Below are 14698 nucleotides of genomic sequence, written 5' to 3'. Positions count from 1 at the left end.
GAACGAGAAATGTGGCTCCATTGCTCGCGCATGCCGATTTGTTGGGCAGTGCTTTCGGAGAGCAGGAGTGAGAGTCGAGTGGCGAATCTTCTGGCTGTCTGTTGTGATTGCAGCTTTTCGATGTCGAACATTCTTTGCGTAGGTAGATGTACGTTTTTTGCTGCACAGAGGCGGGTGCGCAGCTTGGCTGCAACAAGGTAATGATCCGAGTCGATGTTGGGTCCTCGGATCGTGCGTACATCTAATACACTAGAAGCGTGTCTTCCATCTATCACAACATGATCGATCTGGTTTCGCGTTTTTCGATCAGGAGACAGCCAGGTAGCTTGGTGTATCTTTTTATGCTGGAATCTGGTGCTGCAGACTACCATGTTTCGGGCCCCGGCGAAGTCGATCAGCCTCTGTCCGTTACCGGATGTTTCGTTGTGCAGGCTGAATTTTCCGACTGTGGGACCAAAAATTCCCTCCTTGCCCACCCTGGCGTTGAAGTCGCCAAGCACGACTTTTATGTCGTGGCGGGGGCAGCGCTCATAGGAACGTTCCAGGCGCTCATAGAAGGAATCTTTGGTCGCATCGTCCTTCTCTTCCGTCAGGGCGTGGGCGCAAATTAGCGATATGTTGAAAAAACGGGCTTTGATGCGGATTGTTGCGAGACGCTCGTCCACCGGAGTGAACGACAGTACTTGGCGACGAAGTCTCTCTCCCACAACAAATCCGACACCGAATTTGCGCTCCTTTACATGGCAGCTGTAGTAGACGTCGCAAGGTCCTATGGTTTTCTTACCTTGCCCCGTCCATCGCATCTCTTGGATGGCAGTGATGTCAGCCTTTACTCTCACGAGGACATCAACCAGCCGGGCAGAGGCACCTTCCCCATTAAGGGACCGGACATTCCAGGTGCATGCCCTCAAATCATAATCCTTAGTTCGTTTGCAGGGGTCGTCATCAGTATAGGGAGGTCTCATCCGAGGCTTTTTTACACTTTTCATTGGGGGCGATTTTTAAGTGGCGGGTCCCAAACCCAACGCACAACCAGCTATCCTGGAATATTTCGCCTTCTCACGTTAGCTCACTCCCGAACGGATGTTCGGAAGCTACCCAGAGGATACGTGGGCTAATCCCGGCCGTTGTGAGCTGCTTGAACCATATGCAGAAGAATCGTCCTGGCCATTCCCAAGTGAATGGCGATCAGTAACTTTCCCCACTTGCGTGGACTTCTACACATGGAACCATCCTCCTTTAAAATACTTATGGCAAAATCATATAACAGAATATCGGTATTTTCACTATCACCACTGGAGCCGTGTAGTTAAAATCTTGCTACACTTATTATGAAAAAAACAAATGAAAACAAATATGGCATTATTAAATTCGAATCAAAACGGATCTAAATAAGCAACACACACATGCACCAAGTTTTATTCAGTCGAGATACACATATTTACTCAAAATTAAAAATGGCATCACCAATTTTTCGAAATTTTACAGTGCCGCTCAACTGAATAGGTTTTACCTCTTTTTTAGACTTAGAACATAATATCTTCATAACGAGCACTCGGATTTAAACCAAATAAATTTTGTTAAGTAAAACGATCAATTATTAATGAAATACGAAGTTTTTTTTTTTGGTTTGGTTTTTATATATTTTTTATTATATTTTTAAAAACATAGCTGAAAATCTACTTTATTTTTGGCTCGAGTTAATAGGTTTGACCGACAAAACTATAGAAAAAATTATTCACAGCAATATTTCATGGCACTTGGTAACTTAAATAATAAAAGACACTATTTCTGCATTATTTAATATTTGGTATGACCACCCTTATTCTTAATTATTTCAAACATTCGAGTTGATAAGGAATCTTAATATTTTTCAATTTCACTCAGTGAAATAGTTGACCAGGCTTTTCTAATCGCTTCAACCAGGGTCGCCGAGTCTTCCTTCTTCATACACTCTCCTGGATAAAAGTCCCCAAATGTTCTCGATAATATTTATGTCTGGGGAATATGGCGGCCACTCGAGCAAGTTGACATTCTGGTCCTTAATCCACTGTTTTGTAACCCGGGCTGTATGGATGGGGGCGTTGTCTTGTTGGTACGTCCATTGAATTGGTCCAAAAATTTCGGAAAACTGGGGAAAAGCCTTTTGGAGCACAGTCTTGTAGACATTTGCATTCATCTTTGATGAAACAAACTGCAGCTTGCAAGTTCCAGTTTGGCTCCCCAAACCATTACGCCTCCTGTACAGGAGTGATGACGACTCAAAAAGCATTCCTCTTTTCGCATATCGTGAAAATAATAGTTGTAGCCATCCGGTCCGTCGATATTGAACTTTTTTTCGTCGGAGAAGACCACAGCCTTCCACTAATTGTTCCATGTCATGTGATCCCGCGCAAAACGAAGTCGCGCTTCCTTCCGTGCATCATTGAGAGTAGGTTTTTTTAAATATATTTGTAATCTCTTTAAGTGTTTAGCACGCCGAATAACCCGTTTTACCGTTGCCAAACTAGCTTTTACACCGCATTCATACCTGATTTTACTGGCAGAGAGGTGGGAATTCGAAGCAGTTCGAAGGATTAGTCGCTTCTCTGATGCCGTTGTAGCATACTTTTTTCCTCCTTTCATTTCTTCCCGTAATCGACTTCATTACGAAGAAAATTGCATACCACGTTTTGGTTTCGACCAATCTTCTTTGCTATTTCATTATGTTTGAGGTCAGATTCAATATAGCCTTTAATTTGACCTTTTTCAAAATCAGTTAAAGATTTCCCCCGGCCCATATTAAAAAAAATGGTAGCAATTACTTTAAATTTAAGTAGACCAAAGAAATTATATGTTTTCGATCACGCAGCCAATCAAAAAGTGAAGTCAAAGTTGTCAAACCTAATCAGATGAGCCAAAAATAGACCACACATTTTGCGAATTTCACGACGAAAGCAAAATTCTGATTTACCGTTGCATATAATCCGTTACATTTTTTTGTCATATTATGAGTAAACAAATGAATGTTCAAAACAAAAAAGAAAGAAGGAAAAAATGACATAGGAACAAAGAGAAGAAAAAATAGAAGAAATAAATTTCAAACCTATTCAGTTGAGCGGCACTGTACTTGCGTAGCATTTCTTTTCCTGGGCTCATCAGTTGAAACTAAATGTGAGTAGATCTGCTTCATTTATGACAGAAATATCACCATTTTTTCGTGGTACAAATTGCCGTTACACGGAGGTTGGCTGTAGGAGCTGGAATAACCCTAATCTTGCCGATTTGTAATACCAAACTTCCTTAGGTTTGGGGTAAAATGCGCACCAAAACATATCGAATTATCACGCGCACGGACAGGCATGATTTTATCGACTTCTCACATCACTCTGAGAATTTTGGTATATGCAGTCTGTCTTATAAAAGCGGGACCGCTATAACTTAGAGTCTATTTGAGCAATTCGATTCTAACAAACTACATTATATGGGTTTATAATATGTGTTCTATTTAAAGTATTCAATGAAAAGCATAGTTACCAAAATCCAAGATCGACTAGTTTTTCTAAATACCTTTGCAGCTTCTGTTCACCAAAACTGCATTAAATATGGCGTTAAACACAAATAAACGACTAATCACTTTTTCGGAGAAGCATCCCATACATGAATCTTAACTGACTGCTGTGATGTGTGATAATAAGTTCAGCAGTTTTTCAATGTACTCTCGAATTTGAGGTCTTCTGCACGTAAACGTCTTCGAATTGCGCCTTTGGATACATTCAAATTACTTTTCCTTAAAACTGTCTCAGTATTTCCGGGGAAGTGGTCTTCTTCGGCGTACCTTTGCACTCATTTATTTATGAACATCTTCGACTTCTTCAAATATATTTCTGCCGATGATGGTGACGTTTTTGTACATTTACGTTACATAGGAGCACTGCTTCAAATCGTTTTTCATAAGTAGCAGCATTCAAATTTGTTTATACCGGAACTCTAAGTTTGAATTTTTCCGGTCACGCTTCTATTGACAGTCTGTATATCTCTATACCTATTTTAAGTCGTTAATGCTGTTACATACCTCCGTTACGTGAACAGAATACAATAAGTGGAGAAAAATCCCATGTACTCGTACTTATACTATAATACAACCCACCAAGGCAATCGATTAGTTTAAAATTTTACTACGTTAAATTTAGTGAGGCTTAAAATTTAATGAATGAATATCCAACCTGTGATGGCATCATATGATGTGATCATGTCATGATATCATGCGATAAGATCAGATGATATGATGAAGTGATAAAATTCTACAATATGATAGAATCGTGGGAATAAATCATGTGATCTGATCATATGTTTAGATCTGTCGATCATTTGAAGATACCTTTCTTAGATAAAGACTTTTCTCATTTGAGTCACTCTAAAAAAAACATTATATAATAATATGTATAATAGTTTAAATATAATATTTGACAGGTATGAGTGCAAATTGTATAACGAAGACATAAGGAGAATGGTTTCATATGTATGTATAACTCAATAATTTCTTATAAGGATTCTTAGAATTAAGACGAAGTAGTGCTACCTATCTATTAATCTATTGTAACAAGTATTTACTGATAGGCTGCGCTGGTGCTGATTACTGCCGATAAATTTTGTGATTTTTTTTAAGCAGTTTGGTTGGTTGGTTGGTTGGAGTAGTGATTCATCCTGAATCCAACTAGCGCTTCCGCACCATTTTGTTGCCACATCCTCGTTACCAACTTGTTATTTACGGCATGACTATACCCAGTCTGTGCGGTTCAGGAACCTTATTAGGTTGTTGACCTCTAAGCCAGACAGTTGTTCGAGCTCCTCGAACAGCGGTTTGCCCAGGGTTAACATTCTGTCCTTCCATAGGGCAGGGCATTCACAGAGGAAATGGAAGATTGTTTCCTTTTTCTCCGGTTGTTTGCAACTGTGACAGTATGTGTTGTGAGGGATGCCCATTTTGGCTGCCTGTTCTCCGACAGACCAAAAGCCAGTTATGCCTGCCGTTAGTCTCCAGGCATCCCGTCGTTTCATGTTTAACAATATTGATGATTGTTTAAGGTTGTAGGTGGGCCATAACGTTCTGCTGATTTTGCATTTCGTCTGGCCCCTCCATCTACACTCCGCCATTCGGAGGTATTTTAGGGAAATTGTACTCTTGACTGCACCTAATGGTGTGAATACCGGTTCTGCAAGAGCGTTATTCATGGCAGATCCCCCTCTTGCCAGTTCATCTGCTTTTTCGTTACCTTCAATATTCCGATGTCCTGGGACCCAGATTAAGGTAACATTATGTTTTTCGCTCAAGGTGGAAAGGCTATTCCTACTTTGTTCCACCACCATTGAGGTTGTAGTCGCTGAATCCAGTGCCTGGATTGCAGCTTGGCTATCCGAGAGAATAGCGATATTGCTCTTAAAAGAGGAGTCTGTGATTAGTAGCCTACAAGCTTCCCCAATTGCCAGTACTTCCGCCTGGAAGACACTGCAGGTATTGGGGAGGCGCACAGATTTTTCAATTTTAAGTCTATGAGAATATATACCAGCTCCAACACCACAATCCATTTTAGAACCATCTGTATAGACTGTAGTGTCGAAGTTGTTTAATGAGAATCCCTTATTCCACTCTTCCTTAAATTGGAAGAGAGTGGCAAAATTCCTATTGAATGTTACCGTCGGGACGATGTAGTCAGTCCTCACCGAGGTTAACTGAGTTTGCCGCAATAGTAGACTGGCATGACCATAAGTGTTTTCTTTCCAGCGGCCCGCTTCGTTTAACCTAAATGCACTCATGGTTGCCGTCTTCTTAATACAGGGTAGGCCATTTAAAGCGGGCCCATCGGGCAACCCTATAACTTTTGACAGGAACGTCAGATCGACTAATGACATAGCGCGTTGGAAGCGTCAGTCCAAGACAATTTTTACCATGGAGCAGTACACTCCAAAAGAACGCGCTGAAATAATTCAGCTTTACATCCAAAATAACTTCTCAATTGTGAAAACTCAACGTGCGTTTAAAAAAAAAAATAAAGTTAAAAGTGCGCCATCCAAAAGCACTTTACAGCGTTTATACGCAAAATTTATTAACCACGGTAGTCTCAGCAATACCAGCCACGCATCCAGACAACGTACACGACGTTCTGCTGAAAATATCGAGGCTGTACGAGCCAGTGTTGAGGAGGCTCCGCGAACATCGAGTTATCCCAATGTTTATGCCAATCATCGAAGAAAATGACATGGAAGGCTACTGGTTCCAACAGGACGGGGCTACATGCCACACTTCACGCGCTACAATCGATTTTTTGAAGCCATTGTTCCCTGGAAGGTTGATTTCGAAAAATGGTGATTTTCCGTGGCCACCGAGATCACCAGATTTGACGCCACCGGACTTTTATTTGTGGGGTTATCTGAAATCCAAGGTATACATCAACAAGCCAAGGACTCTAACTCAACTTAAAAACAATATCCGACGCGAAATCGCCGCCATACCGGCCGAAATATTGGCCAAAACGATGGAAAACACCGAAAAAAGGACACATTTGGCGATCAAGGCCAGAGGCAAACATTTGAAGGATATCATTTTCAAAAACTAGCTGGAACAAATCTCCTTGAATCAAAATAAATGATTTTTCATATCAACACAAAAAAAAATGTTTTTTTCAATGTTTTTTTTCAGAAACAAATGGGCCCGCTTTAAATGGCCTACCCTGTATGTAGAAGCAGTTTGAAATGATGTATTCTTAATATCTTGTTGAAGCATTGTTATTGTAATCATTAAACAGAAAAGCATAGATAATAATAAAACAAGTTTTAGAAAATGCTCTTTAAACTTCAAATTTATTTCTTATATTTTCCTATTTCAAGGATGTTTAGTGCTCGGTACCACTCACTGTATTTTCCGAAATTATCTTGTCTCTGTTAGCTACTTACCTAAGCTTTTTTACCAATTGATCTTTTTCGCTATTTCGATCTTTTATCCGCTATTCCATTCATAACTCGAATACTGTGCATCTCACTCTACAAAAGTACTTCAGTCTGAAAAGCCCTTTAGGCACACGCATAACAAATTGCGGCATTGCTGCCAATGGTTTTACAAGAGGATTCTGTGTTTTCCAAACTGTAGTGATTTTTCCCCCAATTATCAAATACCATTTGTCGGGATTGCTTGCATTCTTTTTCGTAGTTGCCACTATGGTTTGGTAGCCGTGTCGCTTACTGTTTCGTTACCGATAATGCTACGTACTAAACTTTTGCATTCTTTTTTCTCTCATACGCCCAAAAGTGGGTATAATTGGAAGCAAAAACAATACAAATTCTGTCTACTGCAACAGCTGCATAGTAACTTAGATAACAAACTTATCGCATTGACCAATGTCGCGCTTTTGCTTGCCCAGTAGCTTTTGCATGTATGGTTTGTACATTCATAAGTATGATGTGCATGTGGATTTAAAAATTATACCCTGTAGGGAATAATGGAATCCATCATAAATGTGGAGCGAACTGGAAAGTGGTTAAATACAGTTTGTTTGAGTTGTTTTTTTTTTTTGCTGAAATGAGAGGTGTTCACTGTAAAGGGATAATTTTTCTTTGCTTTACACCAGCTGGTGAAATTTGAGGGTATCGTTAAGGTGGAGGTATCGAGGCAAAAATGAAGTGCTCAAAAATAGTGATAAAAAATGATTGTCTACCGAAGGCTTCAAAGCAACTTCCAGAATACATACTTTCCCGAAAATATTTCGCATTTATCTTGACGACAGGCTCGATCAAAACGATTGGAGAGCGCCCATCTGCGGTTACAGCGGCTCAAACCATTACCTTTGGCGGGTGCTGTCTCCTGGTGGCCAATCGATGACTGAAATTCTCTTATGAACGGTCGGTCAAATAAGCCCTATCGGTTTGGGAGTTTACGAATTGTTCAATTTGAAAACTTTTCTCGCCAGAAACCACAATGTTCGGAAATTGACCGCTTTCTGGCCAAGCGAAGCAACTACTTCGTTCTCTCAAGTCTGACTTGTTGCTGCTTTGGTGTGAGATCATGCGCCTTTTGGATCTTATAAGACTTGACTTTGAGATCATTTTCCAGTATGCGGCGGATGTTATATTATATATATATGTAATTGGCGCGTACAGCCTTTTTGGGTTTTTGGCGGAGCTCCTCCTCCTATTTGTGGCGTGCGTGTTGATGTTGCTCCACAAATGGAGGGACCTACAGTTTTAAGCCGACTCCGAATGGCAGATATTTTTATGAGGAGCTTTTTCATGGCAGAAATACACTCGGAGGTTTGCCATTGCCTGCCGAGGGGCGACCGCTATTAGAAAAATGTTTTTCTTAATTCTGGTGTTTCCCCGAGATTCGAACCTACGTTCTCTCTGTGAATTCCGAATGGTAGTCACGCACCAACCCATTCAGCTACGGCGGCCGCCATGCGGCAGATGTTACGATCAGATATTTTTAGTTCCTTCACCATTTGATTGGCACTTCGTCGGGGATTTCGCTCAAGTCGCTTCTTCACTTTGTGAACCATTTCACGTGACGGTGCAGACTAAAAAACTTTATTCACTTTAAGATGCTCGAGTTCGTGAATAATCGCTGGTTGTGATTTTCCAGCCAAACATAATGCAATCACACTATTACGTTTGAAATCCATTACTGATTTTCATTTTTCGCGTTTACTCTAGGTAAAATGCTTCCGTGCGCTTGTAAACAAAACTCTGGCCTGTTTACTGGTTACCAATATTAATTAGCTTACAAGGTGGCATAAAATTGATCATCCAATTTTGTTTTTAAATAACTTTTTTTTACTAAATAAAATTCTATTATTTTGAGTGATGCAAATCTTTATTTTGGCCCCCATTGCTTAAATGCTTGTATCCTGCAGCTGCGATGTGCAATAATTAGAAACCTTCCAATTCGATGGCTACGGTGATTGCACCAATTTTGAACCGACTTTGAACGGCAAATTGTTTTTATAAGGAGCTTTTTTCATGGTAGAAATACACTCAGAGGTTTGCTATTGCCTGCTGCTTTTATTTTTTTTTTACTTTTACTTTTTGTTTAACGCCTGGCATTTTCGTTAATATTCACTAACACCTCATAAATTTGTGTGCAACTGATTTCTCTGCATGGATACGCTGTGCTCATTTACATGCTCTAACCATCCAACAATGAAAAAAAGAAGTTACTTAGTTACAGTTAGTTTTGCCTCACATATACTTTGCATTTCTGTCTTTTAGTCAGTCGTTTCTTCTGGGCTTTATGTGCAAATTTTGGAAAATTTTCCAAACTGACATTTACCGTATCTGTTCGTTTTAGAACATTTGGTTACAAGCGCAATTTTTTTTCTTTTCCTCCTGTTTGCCCATGTTTTAATCTTGATGGCATTCATCTTTCAATAACCATTTGCAATATCTGTTATGTTCAATTCACAGCCTGAGGATAAACAATAATAGGTAATAATTTGAATAGATACGTAGATAGATGTATAGATTTTCATGAATTTGAATATTCTTTTTTTGAAATTTCATTACATTTTGTTCAAATTTTGCAGCTATAAAAAAAATTGTGAATGTACATTCCACTTGCATAAAATATAGAAGATATGAAAGAAGTGAAAGTTTTATTAAAATAATAGGTATACTGTTGGTCATCCTGTAGTATTTAATTTATTTCAATCCCAATACCTTACAGTGTTACACTATTTTGTTGGAAAATATTCAAGGTAACTTTAATGATTAAAACAAACTTTACAAGCAAAATATTGGCATACTGAATACCGTAAATATCATCAAGTCTCATCAAAGGCCAGCCAAAATCTGTCTTGAAATCAATTGGATTGCAATGAGTATCTTAAGCAAATTAATTTGTTTCACTTTTCATGGACTTCAACCAGATTATCGTGAAGAACGAATTCATCGTTTATTGCACAATAAGGCTTTATCTTATCAATCGACAATTGTGCCCGATTTTTCGGTGCCAAGATAGTCGAGTCTTTTAACCCATTGGAATTACCAGGTATAGCTGGAATTTTTCCAATAATGCTCCAAAAGATGAGTAATTTGTTGGTACTATGGCTAAAACTGATAGACACAGGATGTCTGAGGTTTGACTGTGTGCCTGTAGTCTGGAGAGAAGCCAAGGTTGTGTTTATACCGAAAGCAGGAAAAGCAACCCCACACTCTCAAAGAAATTTAGGCCTATCAGTGTGACCTCATTCCTTCTGTAGACGCCCGCCTCAGTGATAAAAGGTCAGATTTAATGCCTAAGGCTTAACCCGCATATACTAAAGGCAGAGCACAGAGACTGCATTACACCCACTAGTGTTAGCTGTAGAGAAGGCTCTAGGCAATAAAGAACATGCTTTAAGAGTTTTGTAAACATTAGTTTAGCATTCAATAATGTGTGGAGAGAAGCTAATTTAAGAAGCAAATACAAAACATGCTTTTATGGATTGTAGAATGCTAAGAGCGGAATAGTAGGAAGCTAAGCCAGTGAGGATTCGCCACATGGTGGCATTCTATTGCCACTTATTTAGTAACAGGCAAATACCTAAACAGCGTGAGTAACACACTCGAACAGTGCGTCAACGGGCCACTCAGGCAGGCCTGGGGATAAACGCTGACAAAAGGGATATGATACTTTTTACTAGACGGTACAAGATCCCATATTGGCACCACCCGAAGGTAAACTAGAGACGATGCTGGGAGTTGCATGGGGTCTATCTCCTTCTATATGTATTGGTGCTACTCAGCCAATATTACTCTACGGTGCTCCAATGTGGTGCGTAAAGAAAAACGACACACAAAATATGTATGGAAAATATTCAAAATCTTTGAGCACTCTGCACTACAGGGGCAATGAGAACTACTCCAACGGCAGCGCTTAAAAGAATACTTAAGCTGCCACCGATTGGCATTGCATTAAAATGTCTAGCAGATAAATCAGCTGTAAGACTGAACGCAATAGAGGAACTTACTTGTAAGACATGCAGACATAGCTCAACAGGTGTCAGTTATAGGGCCGATGTGGATTAAATTACTCCGAAATGCAACTGAGTGATGAGACTCCGAACAACAATAGAAGAAGAGGCGTTGAGAAGACGGCACGAAAATGTTTGGACGGAGTAGGTGCAGGGACTTATTACGCAGAATTAGTCATCAAGCGGTCGCTTAAGCTCCCTGACTACTGAAGCACTTTTCAAGCAGAAGTCTTTGCCGTAGGAACGGCTGCAGAAATAGCATTCGCAAAAACATCGTGCAACTCCAAAATAAATACATATACATATATATTACGTTGATAGTCACAAGCGGTGATAAAGGCAATAAACTAATATGAAATTTTATCTCAAAACGTTCCTAACAGCAGGGAAGCCAGAGGGCCAATGGCCACAGATAGGCGGCTGCACATCTATTGGGTACCCGAACATACAGGTATTTCATTAGCTAGAACCCGAATGAAATGCTTCGGAGCTCTGCAATATGAGAGGTTAGAATGTCTCTCGGGGTTAGAGCCTCAGAGCTTATTTAGATTCGCAAAAAACGCAGGGTTATTGCTATTGTAGAATACCTTCACTTCACTTTCAAACTTCTTTCGAATTCTTTAAATATATTTTTAATAGGTAAATGAACTCAAACTTAAATTATTTAAACCATTTCAATGTCAATGCCATTGTTGTCAAATAAACACTTTAATTTCAATGACAAAATCCTTTTTCCTTTTTTTTTTTGAAACCCAAAACATAGGTAAACACATGGCACACACCAAATACATTTTTTCTGTCATATGATACCTCACTCCAAAGCAAAACCATAGCTTACTGTCAAGTAAGTCTGCCTAAGCAAAATTGTATTGTATAGTATTTTTTTGAATTTATAATTTTGTTATTGATTTTTACTTGTAACAATGTTTAGTTGTAATTATAATATATATTTTATTGATGAGAAGACAAAAAGAAAGTATAAAATAAAGCCATTCTATCAGAAGGCGGGCAATTCAGTCTTAGCCTGGTAGTTGGAAGGCAGTCATTTGCCCTAACTAAATAAAAAAAACCTCTTTTATTTAAAAGGAACCTTTAGTCGGCAGGTTTGCTCTAAAGCTCTTCCCGGATAATAAAGACTTCTCATGGCGAACCTTTAGTCGGCAGGTTTGCTCTAAAGCTCTTCACCGATAATAAGGATTTTTCACTATAGCCCTACTACAAGGGAACGCAAGGGTGAATCTCCCTCTGGTACCACTAAGGAGCAATACGTGTATGTTATGGCGTTCAGCCAGCAATGTCAACCTAACCTAACATACTAATATATGTATATTACATCCGCAGCCAATTTGAGTTTTACTTTAATGTGTGTGTGCATACGTGGTTTGGTCCAGATCACATTTAGTATTTGTCGAGTTATTTTTTTGTTTAATAATTTCTTAGCCCCCGCAATATTAGACATGCAGTGGAAAGAATATCAACCAATCACATCACCAAACATTGTAAAATCATAATTCTGTTCTAAGTTCAACAATTTCAGTGCCTGATTTTTGCTTTTGATCACGTATTATGTTCATCCTGATTGCATTATCCTGTAACATATACTTGCTCTAAAGTTCATATATCATATTTAAGTATATGTACGTATCAATATAAAATATATTTGGCGTAATTTTTAATCTTTTATCCTTCCTTTTTTACGTTTTCATTCGTTTTACAGCTACGCTGGCCGTACAGAACTGCCAGACAATTTGAAAGTGCTCTTCCGTACAGTGGCTATGATGGTACCTGACTACGCTATGATTGGCGAAATTACTCTATACTCGAACGGTTTCGACGAAGCGCGAATGCTAGCACAAAAAATCGTACACACATATAAATTGTGTTCCGAACAGTTGTCATCACAATCGCACTATGATTACGGTAAGTACACACACTTGAACACATTTGCTAATAATACATCCATTATACGTTCTTGCATGTGTTTGTATAAGTATAATGTACCTTACCTGAAGTGCATGATGTCATATGAGCTGGGAGGTACCTACTCGTACATCGAAGAGTTTTCGACTGACTATCTACGAATGTATTCATTCAGTTGTTTATGATTTGGATTTTTTATTGGAGATGGGGATGGAATCATGTAAAAAAAAAACAAAAATTCAATAACAAAAACTGTGCACATATTTTTTGCACTACATATATATTTACACGCATACTTGTATATAGTACACAAATATATGTCATATGTACGTATGTTGTTCCATTCAACCGTAGTTGCATATACTAAAGAGTCGAATGGATACCGTCTTCTTTGTCATTCGAAATCGAAATATGAAAGGGATATTGCTGAGTGGTGTTGCATTGGCAAGTTGCGACGAAGTGTTGCATTCACTGATAAAAAACGAAAGAAAAAAATATCTCAGGAACGGAAGTACATCAGTGGTTGTAGGTGGGATTGTGGAAGTGCGCGCACAAATACGGCTTGCTTTATGATATTATTCCTTTATTGCTTTCTTCCTTTCGTTCGCTCCACATCATTCGCCCCAATTCATACATCCGCCTTACCTTGATTTTTATTTACTATATTTTTTTATTTGCTTTATCGATTCTGAAAGTGTTCAATATAGAAATACAATATTTTTAAAGATTCAAGGAGTAAAGTATTCTCGTAAAGTATTATTAGACAGCTTCTGCTTGTGACATATTGCTAATAATTTGATGGCTACATATAGACATTAACCTATACGATCCAAACGTATGTTGACCATTGGTCACAGTACAGGGCATTGGTCAATATGTAGCTCATAGGAGGTAAGGTAACCACATTCAATTTAACATTTGTACTTTTTATTTATTTTTACCTCTTACATTGAATTACCTTCCATATTCAGGGTTGTTCTTTTTTGTTTTTGTTAGTTGTGATCTCGTAACACATCCAAACAAGAACACAACTTACATATTTATTATTTAGGGTTCGCAACATGATAAAGTCTTTAAGACAATGAATTTGATTACCCACAAGTGTCAATAGCCATAGCGCATCTTTGACTCAAATTTTTCATTCAACAGTCATATTGGTTTCATTGTATCCACTTCTTACTGATTCTTAGGTTTTATACATTATGCCGTATGTTCTTGGACGCCTACACTCACTAATTACTTTTTACTACCTTTGTTCGCTCTATGTTAGAAAATGCAACATTTATCTGGAGGCCTTGCAACCAATTTGCAATTGAGAGAATTGAGCGTGTACATATGGTATTCCTTAAATATGCTCTCAGGTCGTTAAAATTCTCAAATCCTATCCCTTCCTATAATTCCCGTTTGATTTTAATTGACTTGAAGTAGAAGGTCTGTACTCTCACTGTCATTAGTTTTTAGTGAAATTAAAGTAGAAATTGATTGTTCATCCCTATTACGTAGCATTCACTTTCATATTCCTATTAGACCTCTAGGCAATACTTACCCATTTCATCCTAGATTTCTTAACACGAATTAAGTGCGTAATGCTCCTATTGCCCGCGCTCTAAGAGAAATCAATGAAATCTCGAGTTCTATTCCGCTTGACTTTTCAGTTTCAAAGAATGAATTTTATAAATTTCTAACCTCTCTTATTAAATTTATTTAATAATTATCTATAGTAATTTAAGCTCATATTAACTCTAAGTGGTCTGTAAACACAAAATATGATCAGACGAAATATACCAGCTAATTGGAGC

General features: G+C 38.5%; 1 protein-coding gene across 1 annotated transcript in view; it reads left to right on the top strand.

Moving 5' to 3' along the window:
• Positions 1 to 14698, top strand: part of LOC129240368 (dynein axonemal heavy chain 3-like) — a 321108-nt gene that overhangs the window by 118504 nt on the left and 187906 nt on the right. The window contains exon 32 of the mRNA XM_054876125.1: positions 12697 to 12899. Coding sequence (XP_054732100.1) covers positions 12697 to 12899 — 203 coding nt within the window. The remainder of the gene's footprint in view (positions 1 to 12696; positions 12900 to 14698) is intronic.

This window comes from Anastrepha obliqua, chromosome 3, assembly GCF_027943255.1.
Source record: "Anastrepha obliqua isolate idAnaObli1 chromosome 3, idAnaObli1_1.0, whole genome shotgun sequence".
NCBI classification, from domain to species: domain Eukaryota; kingdom Metazoa; phylum Arthropoda; class Insecta; order Diptera; family Tephritidae; genus Anastrepha; species Anastrepha obliqua.
This window is presented reverse-complemented; position numbering and strand designations above follow the sequence as displayed.